At 43.0% G+C, this 18155-nt stretch overlaps 1 protein-coding gene across 1 annotated transcript in view; it reads right to left on the reverse strand.

Annotated features, from left to right (window-relative positions):
* Positions 1-442: 442 nt before the first annotated feature.
* The window catches only part of ICAM1 (intercellular adhesion molecule 1), a 33066-nt gene continuing 15353 nt past the window's right edge, over positions 443-18155 (reverse strand). The window contains exons 2-7 of the mRNA XM_067464133.1: positions 13364-13621; positions 11800-12117; positions 8545-8823; positions 4976-5257; positions 2132-2374; positions 443-753 (exon numbers count right to left, since the gene is read on the reverse strand). Coding sequence (XP_067320234.1) covers positions 557-753; positions 2132-2374; positions 4976-5257; positions 8545-8823; positions 11800-12117; positions 13364-13621 — 1577 coding nt within the window. The 3' untranslated portion in view covers positions 443-556. The remainder of the gene's footprint in view (positions 754-2131; positions 2375-4975; positions 5258-8544; positions 8824-11799; positions 12118-13363; positions 13622-18155) is intronic.

Genomic DNA, 18155 nt, shown 5'->3' on the forward strand with positions numbered 1-18155 from the left:
GGGACAGTGGCAGCAGCGACAACGACAACGGTATTTTCACAAAGCAATGTGTTTGCACAACTGTTCAAAATCCCCAAGCTCCTGATGGAACAAAGAAGGATCAAAAATGTCAATTGTGGTGCTTCCAAGCTTCAACCCAGCCAAATCTTTTTGGGTTGCTTCCCACCGAGTTGCTGGATGCAATCTGGTTTTAACCAAGGTGTCTGCAGTTGTCTGACTTCTTCAGGAGCTGTGAGGTTGGAGGACAGCTTTGAATAAAGAGGCAGCCTGAAATAAATCCTGGAATCCATCTCTCTGTGCAAACTCCTTTGTAGTGAATGCTACAAACCTCTGTATGAAAGTGCAAAAACTTGCTCTCCCCCAAAGTCCAGTTGCAAGGCTGCCCATAAATTTTTTCAGCACCTGGTGAAGGCTTTCCCCATTTCTCTCCCACCCACCCCCCAACCAGATCAATAGGTATCGCTCCGGCAGAGGGGAATGACCGTGGAGAATAGGTATATCTTCACGTGGCTGATGGGACTGGTCTCTCTTGAGTTCCTAGCAGCCGCCTGTCCATTTAAACACTTGTGTCACCGTTTAGACGCTTTTCCTCTGCAGCGTTTCCTACTTCTCGCTGATGTTGTTGTTTTTTAAGGCGGTATTCCCCACATTTGTGTGTTGTGTAGTACTGATAGTAGACTACAGAAAACACAGCAGCAATAATTGCCACAGCAGCAATTGACAAGATTATTGCAAGGATGTTGAGTTGATAAACTGAAAGAAAGAAAAAACCAAAACAATGTTAGTTATCTAGAAATTTCCCAGAGTTGCAATTATACAATTCTGATTTTTTTAGGTAGGCTGTTAGGAATTGTGGGAGTTGAAGTCCAAAACCCCTGGAGGGCCGAAGTTTGCCCATGCCTGAGCGACACTGTAAAATGAATTCCAGGATATCCACTGGAGGGTCTTGGAACTTCTAGAAAAGCAATGTCTACCTTTGAAGCTGAAGAGGTGTGACTCCAAATAGGGTTGCAATTTGTCAAATAGGTAAGCCAAGGCTAGAGCATATACATGCTCTAAACTCAAACAGAATAATCAACTCTAGTTCACAATTATTGAATGGACACTCTTAGATACATTCTCAACCTTTCTGGACTGGGCCACAGTTGAAAATCATTGGTCAGGATTTCTATTTAGTCGCCTTGAAATGAGTTGATAACCTGTCCATTGAACCTTGCATTTTAAAACAGTAAATAATGAACACCACTCAGAAACAGGAGAACTCCAGACAGCAAGCAATGAAGTGCCAGTTAACACTTTCCAAACAGAGGATGCCTCCAAGCAACAGAGGCCAGTCTACTTCTATGCATATACCCTCACTGATTGACTTTGCAGTTTCATGGCTTCTCAGTGCTATTCAAGCTTGCTAACGGCAACATTCCCACTTGTATTGTCGAAGGCTTTCATGGCTGGAATCACTAGGTTCTTGTGGGTTTTTTCGGGCTATAGAGCCATGTTCTAGAGGCATTTCTCCTGACGTTTCGCCTGCATCTATGGCAAGCATCCTCAGAGGTTGAGAAGGTCTGTTGGAAGTAGGAAAAATTCCCACTTGATTCAAACAGACAAGGGCTCTTTTTCCCACCCTGGACATTCCAGAGATAGATAGATAGATAGATAGATAGATAGATAGATAGATCGATAGATCGATAGACACTCTACTTGCTTCACTGCCAACAGAACCTCTGAAGATGCCAGCCACAGATGTAGGCAAAAAAAACAGGAGAGAATGCTGCTTGAACATGGCTATACAGCCCAAAAAAACTCACAAAAAACTCACAGCAACCCAAACTTAAAAGACTTTCCCTCATTGGCTACCTAATATTTATTATTTATTTCTTTAAAACATTTATATTTTGCCCTTCTCACCCCGAAAGGGAGTCAGGGCGGAGCACAACATATAAACAGCAAACATTCAATGCCGTAACGTATTAGCCCATACACATACAAAAGCATTAAAATCACTTATCTTGACGTTAAAATCCACTAGTTAAAACTGTCTCAGCAACCATATCGAATCTGGTTGGCATACAGGACAAATACAGGACAAAATATTTTTCGAATAAGCATGTTTAGAGTAAGGAGCTTAACTTACATTCAACAACTATGGTCACAACTTTCCCATCAAAGCCATATGGATTAGTGGCATTGCAGTGAACCATGCCATCATGTTCTCTGGTGACAGATATTGGTATCCCAATACTATAAGATGTGCCACCTTTCTTGCATTCAACAGTTGGTGGTGGGTTTCCGTAGGCTGAACAGTTCAATGTTTCCGTGTCACCCTCTTTCCAGGTTAATGTATTAGGGCAGGAAGAAGCATTTATCCTGGGACCATCTGGAATAGAAAGGAGCATTTTGTTTATTTTTCTTTAAGTGCAACATCCATATTTTTGGGGTGCTTTGAATGCGATTTTCCTGCTTCTTGACATGGGGTTGGACTGGATGGTCCATGATTCTATCCGTTCTCACGATACAAATCTGCAGCAGAAATTGTCATAACTTCACACAGAGCAACATGCACTGGATACTAACAGTGCATGCTGTTAGCATCCAGTGTAAATGCTACTAAGACTCTGGGGGTTGAATACGTCATCACAAACTAAGCATTACAGCTTGAATAGCCATATCACTTCATATCACCCCAGGCAACACATTTCAGTGAAGCCAATGTACATATAATGTACAAAGTGCTGGCTTTGGCCTATAAAGCCCTGAATGGTTCTGACCCAGTTTACTTGTCCAAACGTATCTCCTACTACGTTCCACCTAGGGCCCTAAGTTCATCCGGGGAGACCCTGCTCGTTATTCCCCCATTGTCGCAATCACGTCTGGCTGGGACAAGGGACGGGGCCTTTTCTGTGGTGGCCCCCAGCTTTGGAACTCCCTCCCGAGTGAAATTAGATCCGCTACATCGCTCTTGACCTTCTGGAAATAAGTAAAATCCTGGCTATGGGATCAGGCCTTTGTAGATTAGGCAGACTGGCTGACGTGACGACTTATATAGAACTGATGGACTGCCCTTGGATAATGATTTAAAGCGGTGACCGCTGACTGGTTCATTGTTTTTATACTGTTTTACATTGTTTTATACTGTTTTATATGGTTATTATTGTATTACTATTAAATTGTATATTTATGGTTTTGATGTGGGTGCCATGGGGTGCTGATTGGTTAGCCGTCCTAAGTCCCTCTGCGGAGGTTGAGATAGGGCAGGATATAAAAGCCTCAAATAAATAAATAAATAAATAATATACAGGGCCTAACTAAATTGACTGATTAAGATAAATAACTCAAATGTCAGGTAGAAATGAGATCCAAATAATATTGAATCCAACATAGAAACAGGGACGGGGAATATGGGGAGGAATCCCATCAGACAAAATCTGGATGTAGTCCTCCTGCTTTCCATTTTCTTCCAATCCATACATAGAAAGCTGTATGTTTTTCCTGAATGCAAATTGAGGTATCTTTCTCCAAAATTCCTGGAACCAAAATACTTAGTCCTAGATTTTTTCAGATTTTGGAATATTTGCATATACATATTGAGATATTTTAGAGATGGGATCCAAGTCTAAACATGAAATTCATTTATGTTTCATATGCATCTTATACACATGAGTCTGAAAGTAATTTTATATCAATATTTTAACAATGTTGTGCATGAAACAATGTTTGTGCAAACGGAACTATCAGAAAGCAAAGGTGTCACTATCTTAGCCACCCATTTGGACAATATTGGACTTTTGAGCATTTCCGATTTTGGAATTCCGGATAAGATATTCAACCTGTGGCAATCTTTACATAATTTTATGTAAATGGATGCATTGTTTTTAACTTGATTTATGTCTAATTGTAGTGTATAATTGTAATTGTTTGTACTGGCATTGAATTTTGCCATTACTTATATGTAAACCGCTTTGCGTCCCCCTCGGGGTGAGAAAAAAGTATACAAATACTTTAAATAAATAAATAAAAATAAAATTTATTTATTTGTTATATTTGTATACCGCCCCTCCCAGCCTGCAGGCGACTCGAGGTGGTTCACAAGGCAACAATTCAATGCCATAATGTTCTACATTAGGAAAATGGCACAAGAAGAATGGGTTATGATAATAATAATAATAATAATAATAATAATAAAACTTTATTTATACCCCGCTACCATCTCGCCAAGGGATTCGGTGCGGCTTACATGAGGCCAAGCCCATATCACATCAATAAACAAAGGCGATAACGAATAGTCAATACAAAACAGTTAAAATAAAATCAAAAACAAAAAATACACAATAAGCAATAAACAATAACAATAGCATACAGCATTAAAAAGCTATGCCAGGGCCAAATGTAATAATCAGAATTTAAATTTAAAATGTTGGGCATGAACAAGATAGGGTAAACTAGGATAGGGTTTTCAGAGAAAGATGAGGGCGTGCAGACAATCCTAAATCAATATTAAAGTGCATTTGAGGACATATTGCTAAGAGTTTTCCTATTCTGGGAAGGCACACTGGAACAACCACGTTTTCAAGCTCCTCCTAAAGACTGCCAGCGTTGGGGCATGTCTGATGTCCTTGGGAAGTGAGTTCCAGAGTCAAGGGGCCACCACCAAGAAGGCCCTCTCCCTCGTCCCCACCAGTGCCTGGCCTCTCCAGAAGATCGAAGAGATCATGTGGGTTCATACACAGAAATGCGATCAAGATCCTCACAACCCCTTGATTATCCGTGAAGTGGGGCAACTGAAAAGCATGTCACCACTTTGATGAGAACCAAGTGTATAAATGAATGCAAAGATACTTGACTTCCCTGATTCACTCCAACGTGTAAATAATATATAAGCCAATGAATCCAAATGTAACGACACTGTCATCTTGTCTTTAAATAGGAAGTATTCTGAATCTCAATAAATAAAAGAAAATACTCAATGTGGCCTACTCACAGAAGACGGTGAGACTTTTAGTGATGTGTTTCACAACATGTTGTCCATCAACCATCCGCTGCACTTCACACACAAATTCCCTCCCATCATCCTCTTCATGTGTTTTCACTTCATGCTGCACAAAAAGGTTGTCTGAGTCTCTGAAAGGTGGGGTTTCTTTGTTATCTTTAAGCCGCATGACAACCCCTGGGGACAAGGGGCCATTAGAGGTACAGTTGACCATCACTGTGGAACCAGCAACGACTTCTGAAGGGACAAGGTGCAGGACAGGTGCAGGTAAACCTGAAAGCGAACAAACAGGAACAGATATCATACATTAGATGGTTTGAGAGTGTGCAATTAGTGCTTGCTTAGATGGGCTCAAAACCCACAATTTAAGAAATAGTGGTCTAGACCAGTGTTCCCCAAAGTAGGTGACATTGCCTCCAATTGCACCAGGGAGAGGTAGAAACATAAAGAAAGAATATTTTGAACAGTGGGTTGTGAGTTTTCCGGGCTGTACGGCCATGTTGCAGAAGTCACGTCTAGGCTGGACTATTGCAATGCCCTGTATGTTGGCCTTCCGATGTCTACGACCCGAAAGCTCCGTATTGCTCAGAATGCGGCAGCCAGGTTACTCACAAGAACGCCCATGAAATGCCATATAACACCAGTGCTGCAACATTTACATTGGCTTCCAACTGAGTACCGTGGCCTGTATAAGATGTTAGTTCTGACCTTTAAAATTCTTAGTTCTTCTTGCGTTTTCAACTGAAAACACAAGAAGAACTAAGACTAAACTTCCCTAGGATATCCTGGCTACACTACTTTCAGATAAAGGAACACTTCAAAAAAGATTCAAGTCTGGGATTTGAAGAGAAAACATCACCTTGGCAAAAAATCTTCGAAAGTAAAAAGAAAGTAATAACAAAGATCTACCAACAACTATTGGTATGGAGTACAGAAAAAGAACAAATAAAAATTGTATGATAAAATGGGCTAAGGACTTAAAAAGAACTGTACTCCTAGAGGAATGGGAGTCATTATAGACCAAAAAATCAAATTACATGTATGCATACGACTTTAAAGAAAACCTAATGAAAATGTTCCATCAATGGCATATGACCCCGGAGAAAATAGCTAAATTTAATAGAAATCTCAGTGACAGATGCTGGAAATGCGAGAGACACAAAGGGACGTTCATACACACATGGTGGTACTGCAAGATCGCCCAGACCTTCTGGAAAGAAATACATGCCATGTGCCAGATAGTGCTATCCAATAGGCCTGGGTAACAACGGAAAAAATTGTTTCTAAAATCGATTTGTATTTGGGGTTTTTTTTTGTTTCGATATTTAAAATAATTCCAAAATTTTCCTTTTAAAAAGTTCGATATTTACGAAATTTCGTAAATGGTAAAAAATTAACGAATCGATTTCCGAAACAATAACGAATCAATTCGTTAATGGCAGACGCGACCGCGAAATACGCTAAAAAACCTCCAAAACCTTCTGAAGCTTCCCTCTCCCTCTGTTGTTGACTGTTGGTGTGATATTATAATTTTTTTTCACTAATTAAACCATAAAACTGGCCCAGACATGCGGAAATAATAACGAAACGACCTCAAAACAATAACGAAACGAATACAATATCGAAATACAAAGCATTTACAAAACGTTTTTGAAAATTCGTTTTTTTTAATAATTGCTCCAGAATGGTTCGTTATCGTTTTGTAATTGAAAAAATTAACGAATTATTAACGAATTACGAATTAACGAAACGAAACCGCCCAGCCCTACTATCCAAAAAGATTCCATTCAAACCAGAACGATTTCTGCTAAGTTTTACGGACGATCACTGGAGTAATAATGAGGAAAAAATCTTTGCGTATATTACCACCGCAGCACGATTGAGTTACGCAAAAACATGGAAACAGAAAACAAGACCCCCCAAAGTATGTAGAATGGGTAAAGAAAGTATTGGACACAATGAATATGGATAGGTTAACTTTTTTAATATCTAAAACCCAAAACACACCGAGGAAGATGACAGATTGGACACCAGTGAAAACATGGCTGAAAGAAAATAAAGTAAGGGTATTAATTTAAGAAAGAAAACGTGAAGAGACAGTAAAGGAACAAACTAGAAAAGCAGAAAAGATCCACCTCCAAAGAAGCTACAAAGAAATGCTATACACCCAAGAAGACAAGAACTAAACAGAAAACCTTGCACAGAAGAGGAACGGAAGAAGATGCCCCCCCCCCTTAGGATCCCTCTCTGGCCACCCCCCCCTTCCTCTCACCTTCCCCACCCATCCACCTCCCACCCCCTATACCCCCCCTTCCCTTATTCTTTTTCCCTTCCCAACACCCCTCCTACCCCTAGGTTTTTTACTCAGTGTTGTTTGTAGAAAATTTATCAATAAAAATTTATTTTTAAAAAAAATCTTTACGGCCAGGGTCCATCGTACCTTAGGGACCGCCTCTCCTTCTCCCATCATCGGAGGTTGCAACGACCAGCCCAACGCGACTGACTCTATATACCAGGTCCTAGAGAAGTGCACTTGGAAAGGACCAGACGCTGGGCTTTTTCTATTTCTGCCCCTGCCTTGTGGAATTCCTTGCCGCCCTACTTGAGAGCCATGCGTGACTTAGGGCCTTTTACTCTCGCACTTAAGACCTGGCTTTTTACTAGAGCATTCAATCTCTGTTGATTTTTAATTTTTGTATGTATGTATTTTATCTTTTGCAATTTAGCTGTAAATCGCCTAGAGCATTCTCGGATGGAGAGTGATTAATAAGTAATTAAATATGATGATGATGATTATCTCATTCTGGAACATGGCCATACAGCCCAGAAAACTCACAATAACACACTGATAAAAGCTTTCGACAATACATTTTGAACAGTCTTTCATCTTTTGTGGAGCAGAATTAAAGTTGCAGTGATTACGTTATGTTCCAAAAGGGCACACAAAATACAAGCTGTAGCCCGTACAGTGGTCAAGTCTGCCAACAGATCTTGATAAGCAAGTGTGGACAGGCAATTGTGTCACACATTGTCAAAAAGTCCAACATGCATCAGCAGGAATATGTGCATGAAATGACTTGTTTACAACATGATACTAGAAATAGATAACATGTATGAAAGTGGTTAATAATAGTGCAAGTACAATGGTGGAGGCTCCTTCTTTGGAAGCTTTTAAAAAGAGGCTGGATGGCCATCTGTCAGGGGTGATTTGAATGCAATATTCCTGCTTCTTGGCAGGGGGTTGGACTGGATGGCCCATGAGGTCTCTTCCAACTCTTTGATTCTATGATTCTATATGGAATGACTGACTATGCAACTGGACAACTATTTTAGCAAGGAGATGCCAAGGATCTTGTTTTTACAGATATATTTGTTTATATATTACATTTTAAATGTTGAATTGTTTTTATAATTGTTTTAACGGTATTTGATTTGTTGTGGCATCGAATAGCTGCCGACTGTGAACTGCCTTGAGTCGCCCCTGGCTGAGAAAGGTGGTATACAAATGCGGTAAATAAATAAATAAAATAAATATTGACAATTATAGCCACAATACTTACTGTATACATTCACAGATCCCTCTACTGTTCTGTTCACTGGTCCCAAAGAGACTGTGCAAGTCAAATCATGAGTTCCTTCTGATGAGAAGGACACTTGACCCCGGGCACTGGCACTATCTCCTGATACATTGACCTCAGGGCTCAGACTCTTTCCTCCATAAGATATCTCAAACTTGGCCTCTTTGGCTGGGAAAACTCCAGATACATCACAGGTCACAGTTATCTCAGTATCGGTCTCTACAATTGATGGGGTTGTGAGATGGGGATCCACGGGGAAATCTGCCAAGATAACAAAAGTAACCGTGTCAATTATGTTTAAAACTCCACAATAAAGATGACTGCTTCTTCATAGCAAACTCGGGTTCTGACCGCCAATGCTGATAGAAAGCAAGCCAAAACAATAGCAATGAGAAACAGAGATGAGGAAATGGAAGAACCCTGAGATTTTAATATGTGAAACATTTTTTGCTAAAAAAAGTAAACCTAAGGAGATGAAAAGAAGACAATTATGCTGGGGAAAGTGGAAGGCAAAAGGAAGAGGGGCCGACCAAGGGCAAGATGGATGGATGGCATCCTTGAAGTGACTAGACTGACCTTGAAGGAGCTGGGGGTGGTGACGGCCGACAGGGAGCTCTGGCGTGGGCTGGTTCATGAGGTCACGAAGAGTCAGAGACGACTGAACGAATGAACAACAACAACAAGAAGAAGGAGATGAATCCCCACCCTCCAAACAGGAAACTATGAAATAAGAATGGTGTTCAGTCACTATCTCCTCTGGTTTAAATTACAACTAAAAATATGTGGAAGTGAATTAATAACACATTTTTTTATCAGTACAGGAGCCCCCTTCAATTACAAATCAGAGATTGTGTTTTATTAACTGTTGACTGTAGCAGTGGCTAATGAAATTCAATTTTTGAGTGACCATTAAGCCACACATTTCATTGTTAAATGCTGGATAGCACCCTCTGGAAAACGGAATGTTGGTGGGCAGGAAAAGGGATTTAAAGATGGGCTCAAAGCCGACCTTAAAAACTCTGGCATAGACACTGAGAACTGGGAAGCCCTGGCCCTTGAGCGCTCTAACTGGAGGTCAGCTGTGACCACCAGTGCTGCAGAATTTGAAGAGGCACGAATGGAGGGTGAAAGAGAGAAACGTGCCAAGAAGAAGGCGCGTCAAGCCGACCCCGACTGAGACCTCCTTCCACCTGGAAACCAATGCCCTCACTGCGCAAGAAGATGCAGATCAAGAATAGGGCTCCACAGTCACCTAGGGACCCATCAGAACACTGATCCTGGAAGACTATCCTACTTGGCCAACGAGGGATTGCCTAAGTAAGTAAGTAAGTAAGTAAGTACCCTCTGGGTGCTGTGGAGATGATGTAGGCAAAAGGAGAGCCATGTATATAACCATGTATATACCTTGACTCAAGTGGAAGAATGTGAAAATGCAAATGTGATGAACAAAATTAATGCAGTTGGCCCTAAACATTTGTGGGTTTGATTGTTGGGAAGGGGATTATTTATTATTTTGATTAACATATTCTCACTAGGAATCTCTAGTCTCTCTAGTGTCATCAGCAAACCTTGGCCATAGTGTAATGCTAGAAGACCTAGAGATTCCTAGAGAGGTGTTCTCTCGTGGCCCTTCCACACAGCCACACAGCCACACAGCCCAGAAAATCAAGGCCGAAAATCCCACAATATTTGTGTCCTGATTTGCCTTTCAAGAACAGCCTTAATACCACGTTGAAAATAAATGAAAAATGCTTTACTTCAGCAAACACATGCAGTTGAAAAATACAAAAGAAAGCAAGGAAGTCTTAATGCGGACACAAAATTCAAGTCTCTGATAAGTCCAAAAAAAACAGCAGCCTTTCATCTCAAAACTCAAGCCTCTGCTCCAGCTTCTGATTTCCAGCCTTGAATTCCCCACGCAGGAGGTGCTAGGGTGGCTCCCAATTACCTTGGTGTTTCTAGCAGCTATTCCGGCTGAATGCTATCTGTGCTGTTTCCTTTCGTCTCTCCAGAAATGTGGTCACTTGCAAAACCTCATCGCCTGATTCCTCTTCCCCCTCCAATTCCTGAGCACTTCCCTGCTCCCCTTCCTCTTCTGAAGATGAGGAATCCATAACAATTTGCTCTGAACTGGGTTATATGGCAGTGTGGACTCGGGGCCCTTCCACACAGCCATATAACCCAGAATATCAAGGCAGAAAATCCCACAAAGTTTTGTGTCCTGATTTGCCTTTTAAGAACAGGCTTAATACTACGTTGAAAATAAATGAAAAATGCTTTACTTCAGCAAACACATGCAGTTGAAAAATACAAAAGAAAGCAAGGAAGTCTTAATGCAGACACAAAACTCAAGTCTCTGATAAGTCCAAAATAAACAGCAGCCTTACATCAGTTAATGGGGAAAGATGACTAAATCCTTAGAAGCAGACTCGAAGCAGGTACAATTGGAGTGAAGACATGATTATGTTTTCACTCCAATTGTACCTGCTTCGAGTCTGCTTCTAAGGATTTAGTCATCTTTCCCCATTAACTGATGTAAGGCTGCTGTTTCAGGGTTGTTACTAGCGAAAGCTAACTGTTCCTCTTCTGACTGGATTCCCCACGCAGGAGGTGCTAGGGTGGCTCCCAATTACCTCGGTGTTTCTAGCAGCTATTCTAGCTGAATGCCATCTGTGCTCTGTTTCCTTTTGCCTCTCCAGAAATGTGGTCACTTGCAAAACCTCATCGCCTGATTCCTCTTCCCCCTCCAATTCCTGAGCACTTCCCTGCTCCCCTTCCTCTTCTGAAGATGAGGAATCCATAACAATTTGCTCTGAACTGGGTTATATGGCAGTGTGGACTCAGGGCCCTTCCACAGCGCCATATAACCCAGAACATCAAGGCAGAAAAAATCCCACAATATCTGCTTTAAACTGGGTTATCTGTGTCCACACTGCCATATATCCTGGTTCAAATCAGAAAATGTGGGATTTTATTCAACTGTGCCTCAGTTTAAAAAATAGTGTTTTTCTTTTTGTGGTTCTTCCCTTTCATGGGTGATTTGCACCCCTAACCCTAGCAAATGTGAAGGGATGGCTGTACTCCTACCAGGGAAGAAAAACAGGACCTACTCTTTGTAAAGAAGTACCCAAAGATCAGCGCTTCTGGGCTCAATGAGAGTTATATAGTGCTGCAGCCCAAGCCTTCTCTATTCATGCAATTTTCCATACATGACCCTGCCCATGGGTGTAAACTCACCAACAGGGTTCAGTGATTCAGTGTGAGAGGCCTGTTCAAAGAGTGGTCCGTCTGGTCTCAGATCCAGAGCAGCCTGGCAGGTGATTTCCTCCCCGTGGTCTTCCTTCTGCACAGTGATGTTATGGGACACCGTAACATTTTCGGCTTCAGTGGCAGTCGAATTCTCATATGTCTTCACCAGAAGATTTTTTCCTCCTTTGACCAGGGTCACCGTGAGGTTCTTGAGTGGGGCCACATCAAGAACTTGGCATCTCAACGTGTGCTCCTTCCCAATCTCCATCTTTGGCACTGGGTTCAGAACTACATGGTCTGGAGCTCCTGGAATGAAAGTATGGTGAATTTTTACCCAAGTATTTCATACCCTGGAAGTAAGCATTATTATGCATTCTAGAGACGGTGAATGCCATGTCCGGACTGTAACAATGAGTTTTCTGCTGTCTTGAACCAGCTCCTAACCCCAGTGTCAGTTTCCCTGCTCCTTCTGCAACAAATTTGCAATAGTTTACAGAACCACTGTGGGTAATCGTTTTAGTTTTGGACTAGGAGTCTAGGGCCCCTTCCAGACAGGCCCTATATCCCAGGATCTGATCCCAGGATTTCTGCTTTAAACTGGATTATATGAGTCCCCACAGCCAGATAATCTGGAATAAACAGAAAACCTGGGATCAGATCTTGGGACATAGGGTTTGCCTAGAAGAGTCCTAGGAGGCCAGGACTGGACAATGTGCTCAGCTGTGGAAATCAACTGGGTAGCCATGGACAAATCACATTCTCAGACAGAGGGAGCATCTACACAGGCCAGAAGAAGTTGCTGCTGGACATCCATATGAATTGCACCAGCAGTTGCTCCTGAACATACAGAGGTTACAAACCCTGAATTGAGGCAGAAGTTGTTCCTGGACATCCATGACTTTCAGGGACTTTCAGACCTTGGCATGGGGTAAAACTGCTTCACCCAATTTTACCCCACATTAACAAAAATTGGGGAATGCTCCAAAGTTTCAACAAAGCTCTGGAAGAGGTCTATACTTCAGGGTTGCTGTAGGAAGTTGGTCCAACTGTCCATATGGGCCAGTACCTTGCTGCCCCATGTGGACAGCTGGACAGTTCAGCCTGACTGTGGCCTGGACTCCATATCTGCCAGCAGAGCATTTAGATACCTCCATGGAAGCAACACTTCAAACCAGCCCCATGTTGAGATGGCCTGTAAATTGGTCCTAAGAATTGGCAATGGAAAAACCCCTCTAACAAATCTTTGCAAAGAAACTCCATCAGAGGGTTGTGAAAAATCAAAGTTGACCTGAAGATGCCTGTCCGAACGTATCTCCTTCTACATCCCACCTAGAAGTTTAAGATCTTCTGGAGAGGCCCTGCTTTCGGCCCCGCCCCTGTCACAAACACGGTTGGCGGGGACGAGGGACAGGGCCTTCTCGGTGGTGGCCCCCCACCTGTGGAATTCGCACTTTCATGAAGCATACTCTCCCTTTCCTTAGAGATGAGCAGCATCCTGCAATGTCAGCCTTCCTTGAATGGTTATGGTGATACCGTCTGATATGCAACTTACGGTAAACTGTGAAGTTGGCACGGAGAACCTTTCTGATTCCTGCGTCACAGCGAGCCAAGCACAACGGGGTGGCAGTCCACTGGTCAACTTTGGTGAGGTTGAAAGCTTTCCAGTTGGTCCCAGTTCCAGCCTCAACCCACTTTAAAGATGTCTCAAGATTAATGTTCTTACAGCTGGAACTACAGTTCAGTACAACAAAGCCATTAAATTCCACCACAGGGTTTTGTGGCGAAATGTTTATGAAGTCCTCCTCCGCACCTGAAAAAGAGAGGTCGTGGCTTAATGCAGGCAATCACAAAGGGAGAATATGAAATACCGTATATACCTGAGTATAAGCCGACCCAAATATAAGCCGGGGTACCTAATTTTACCACAAAAAAAAAAAAAACTAGGAAAACATATTAACTTGAGTATACACTGAGGGTGGGAAATGCAGCAGCTATTGGTAAATTTCAAAATAAAAATAGATACCAATACAATTACATTAATTGAGGCATCCGTGGGTAAAATGTTTTTGAATATTTACATAAGATAAGACCGCCCAACTCTGATTAAACCATTATTCTAAACTTCTTCAATGTAAATGTGCTTACGTATCCTTTCAATGATAATAGAGTAAAATAATAAATGTAATAATAACAATAATAATAGAGTAAAATAATGGAAATGTAATAATAACAGTAATAATAGAATAATAAATGTAATCTACATAAATAAAAATGTGATGTTCGTTTGTGGGATTTACATAACTCATAAACCACTGGACGAATTGACACCAAATTTGGACAGCATACATCTAACAACCCACTGTATGTCCTTCACTCAAAAAAATGATTTTGTCTTTTGGGAGTTGTAGTTGCTGGGATTTATAATTCACCAACAATCAAATAATAAAACCCATTGTATGAATCAGATTTTTTTATAATGTAGGCGCATACCTAATGTTTTGTTTTACATAGTTTTGAAGATCAGATTAGGTAGGTGACGTCCCCCATTCTCCATACACTGAGTAAACTGATTTCTGGTGTTTGTCATGACTCTTGCCAGCATAGCAGGTGTTATGTTGGCAATTTCTTCCTGGGTGCTGCTCTTCAAATCTTGTAGGACAGTTCACATAAACACGGGATTTCAAAAAACCCCATAGAAAAAAAATCACAAGGGGCCAAATCTGGAGAGCGGGCCGGCCACTCCAAATCCGCTCGAAAAGTAGGCCTCAACGGCAAAAGCACGCTCCTCACTGTTCCAACGCATGATGACGACTGAACTGTGTCAGGACAAAACTTTATACTCCCACCTCTTGAACGAGAGCACTAGTGCTCTGCTACGTTTTAAACCGACTGAATGGCACGCATTTTAAAAAAGGAAGTTATGCTGCCGCACCCTGTCTATCTATATCTATCTATATCTGTATCTGTATATATAATAAAGAAGAGTGTTTGTTTGTATCGGACAGAGGAAGGACATAGGGCGGTGTATGTGGCAGCGTTCTGATTGGCTGCCGCTGTGGTGCTATTTGCATATGGTCTCTGATTGGCCAGCTTCAATAGGAGCCCCTGGTGGAGAAGAGGGCTCATGGCAGAAACGGGGCATGACAGAAGGAAATTTGCATATGGTCTCTGATTGGCCAGCCTCAAATCCAACATTCCGAGATGAGAAAGAGAGGAAAGGAAAGGCCGGGGGCTGGGTCAGAACACTCCCAATACAGACCGAAAGAGGCACACAGAGCCCCCATCACCCACTCTACATCCTACTGCAGTTTGGAGGAGGATGAACCATGGATGATGGGACTTGCAGTACCACCACTCACATTCTGAGACCGCTGTTAACCTCATCCAATGACTGATCAGGACCAAACTTCGCACAGAGACCTCTCATGACCCATTGTACGTCCTGGTGTGGTTTGGCTGGGGATGGACCATGGATTATGGGACTTGCAGTACCATTGCTCAATTCTTCAGACCACTGCAACCCTCATCCAATTACCGATAAATAACAAACTTGGCACACTGAGTCTCCATGACGCACTCTACATCCAGGTGCAGTTTGAAGGAGGATGCACCATGGACGATGGGACTTGCAATACCTGCACTCCCTTCCTAAGACCATTACAACTGCCAACGATGATGGATCAGGACCACAATTTACAGAGATAACTCACTCTACATCCTGGTGCGGTTTGGAAGAATTTGACAATGGATGATGGGACTTGCAGTCACTTCACTCACTTCCTGAGACCACTGAGACCCTCGCCAATGACTCATCAAGACTAAACTTGGCACATGGAGCTTCAATGACCCACTCTACATCCTGGAGCAGTTTGGAGGACGACAGACCATGGATGATGGGACTTCAAGTACCTCCACTACCCAAGACTGCTGCAAAACTCATCTAATGACCAATCAAGACCAAAGTTGGCACACAGAGCCCCCATGACCCACTCTACATCCTGCTGCAATTTGAAAGGGGATGGACTTTGGATGATGGGACTTGCAATACCTTCACTCACTTACTGACACCACTGCCACCCTCATCTAATGACTGATAAAGACCAAACTTGGCACACAGAGCCCCCATGACCCACTCTATATCCTGCTGCTGTTTGTAGGAGGATGGCCCATGGATGATGGGACTTCAAGTACCTTCACTCACTTCCTTAAAATAATGCTGCCATTATCCAAAGACCAATAAAGACCAAACTTGGCATACAGAACCGCCATTACCCACTTTCTCTAATAACCCGGGCAACGCCGGGTCCCCAAGCTAGTATATAATAAAGAAGAGTGTTTGTTTGTATGGGAAGGACAGAGGAATTGTGGAGGGAGGAAGTGTATGTGCCAGCGTTCTGATTGGCTGCCGCTGTGGTGCTATTTGCATATGGTCTCTGATTGGCCAGCTTCAATAGGAGCCCCTGGTGGAGAAGAGGGTTCATGGCAGAAACGGGGCATGACAGAAGGAAATTTGCATATGGTCTCTGATTGGCCAGCCTCATTTCCAACATTCCGAGATGAGAAAGAGAGGAAAGGAAAGGCTGGGGGGCTGGGTCAGAACACTACCAATATAGACGAAACTTGGCACACAGAGCCCCCATCACCCACTCGACATCCTACTGCAGTTTGGAGGAGCATGAACCATGGATGATGGGACTTGCAGTACCACCACTCACATTCTGACACCGCTGCTAACCTTATCCAATGACTGATCAGGACCAAACTTCGCACATAGACCTCTCATGACCCACTTTACGTCCTGGTGTGGTTTGGCCGGGGATGGACCGTGGATTATGGGACTTGCAGTACCATTGCTCAATTCTTCAGACCGCTGCAACCCTCATCCAATTACCAATAAATACCAAACTTGGCACACTGAGTCTCCATGACGCACTCTACATCCAGGTGCGGTTTGAAGGAGGATGCACCATGGACGATGGGGCTTGCAATACCTGCACTCCCTTCCTAAGACCATTACAACTGCCAACGATGATGGATCAGGACCACAATTTACACAGAGACCCAGCATGACCCACTCTACATCCTGGTGCGGTTTGGAAGAATTTAACAATGGATGATGGGACTTGCAGTCATTTCACTCACTTCCTGAGACCACTGAGACCCTCGCCAATGACTCATCAAGACTAAACTTGGCACATGGAGCTTCAATGACCCACTCTACATCCTGGAGCACTTTGGAGGACGACAGACCATGGATGATGGGACTTCAAGTACCTCCACTACCCAAGACTGCTGCAAAACTCATCTAATGACCAGTCAAGACCAACGTTGGCGCACAGAGCCCCCACGACCCACTCTACATCCTGCTGCAGTTTTGGAGAAGGGTGGACCATGGATGATGGAACTTCCAGTACCTTCACTCACATTCTGAGACCGCTGCAAACCTCATCCAATGACGGATCAAGACCAAACTTGGCACATAGACCTCTCACGACCCACTTTACGTCCTGGTGTTATTTGGAAAAATTTGGAGATGGATGATTGGACTTGCAGTACCTTTGCTCACTTCCTGAGACCACTGAGACCCTCGCCAATGACTAATCAAGACCAAACTTGGCACATGGAGCTCCAATGACCCACTCTACATCCTGCTGCAGTTTGGAGGAGGACAGACCATGGATGATGGGACTTCAAGTACCTCCACACCCTTCCAAAGATTGCTGCAACCCTCTTCTAATGACTAATCAAGACCACACTTGGCACACAGAGCCCCCATGATCCACTCTACATCCTGCTGCAGTTTGAAAGGGGATGGACTTTGGATGATGGGACTTGCAGTACCTTCACTCACTTACTGACACCACTGCCACCCTCACCTAATGACTGAAAAAGACCAAACTTGGCACACAGAGCCCCCATGACCCACTCTATATCCTGCTGCTGTTTGTAGGAGGATGGCCCATGGATGATGGGACTTTGAGTACCTTCACTCACTTCCTGAAAATAATGCAGCCGTTATCCAAAGTCCAATAAAGACCAAACTTGGCATACAGAACCACCATTACCCACTTTCTCTAATAACCCGGGCAACGCCGGGTCCCCAAGCTAGTACATATAATAAAAGTCAAAACTTTATGTGGCGGATGTGTGGCGGTGTGGCGGGAGGAGTATGTGCCAGCGTTTTGATTGGCCAGCCTGAAAGTTCCAACATTCGGATTGGCTGCCGCAGTGGTGCTATTTGCATATGGTCTCTGATTGGCCAGCTTCAAGAGGAGCCTCTGGTGGAGAAAAGAGTTCATGGAAGAAACGGGGACATGAGAAGGAAATTTGCATATGGTCTCTGA

This window comes from Anolis sagrei, chromosome 2 (genome assembly GCF_037176765.1).
Source record: "Anolis sagrei isolate rAnoSag1 chromosome 2, rAnoSag1.mat, whole genome shotgun sequence".
Classification (NCBI taxonomy): Eukaryota; Metazoa; Chordata; class Lepidosauria; order Squamata; family Dactyloidae; genus Anolis; species Anolis sagrei.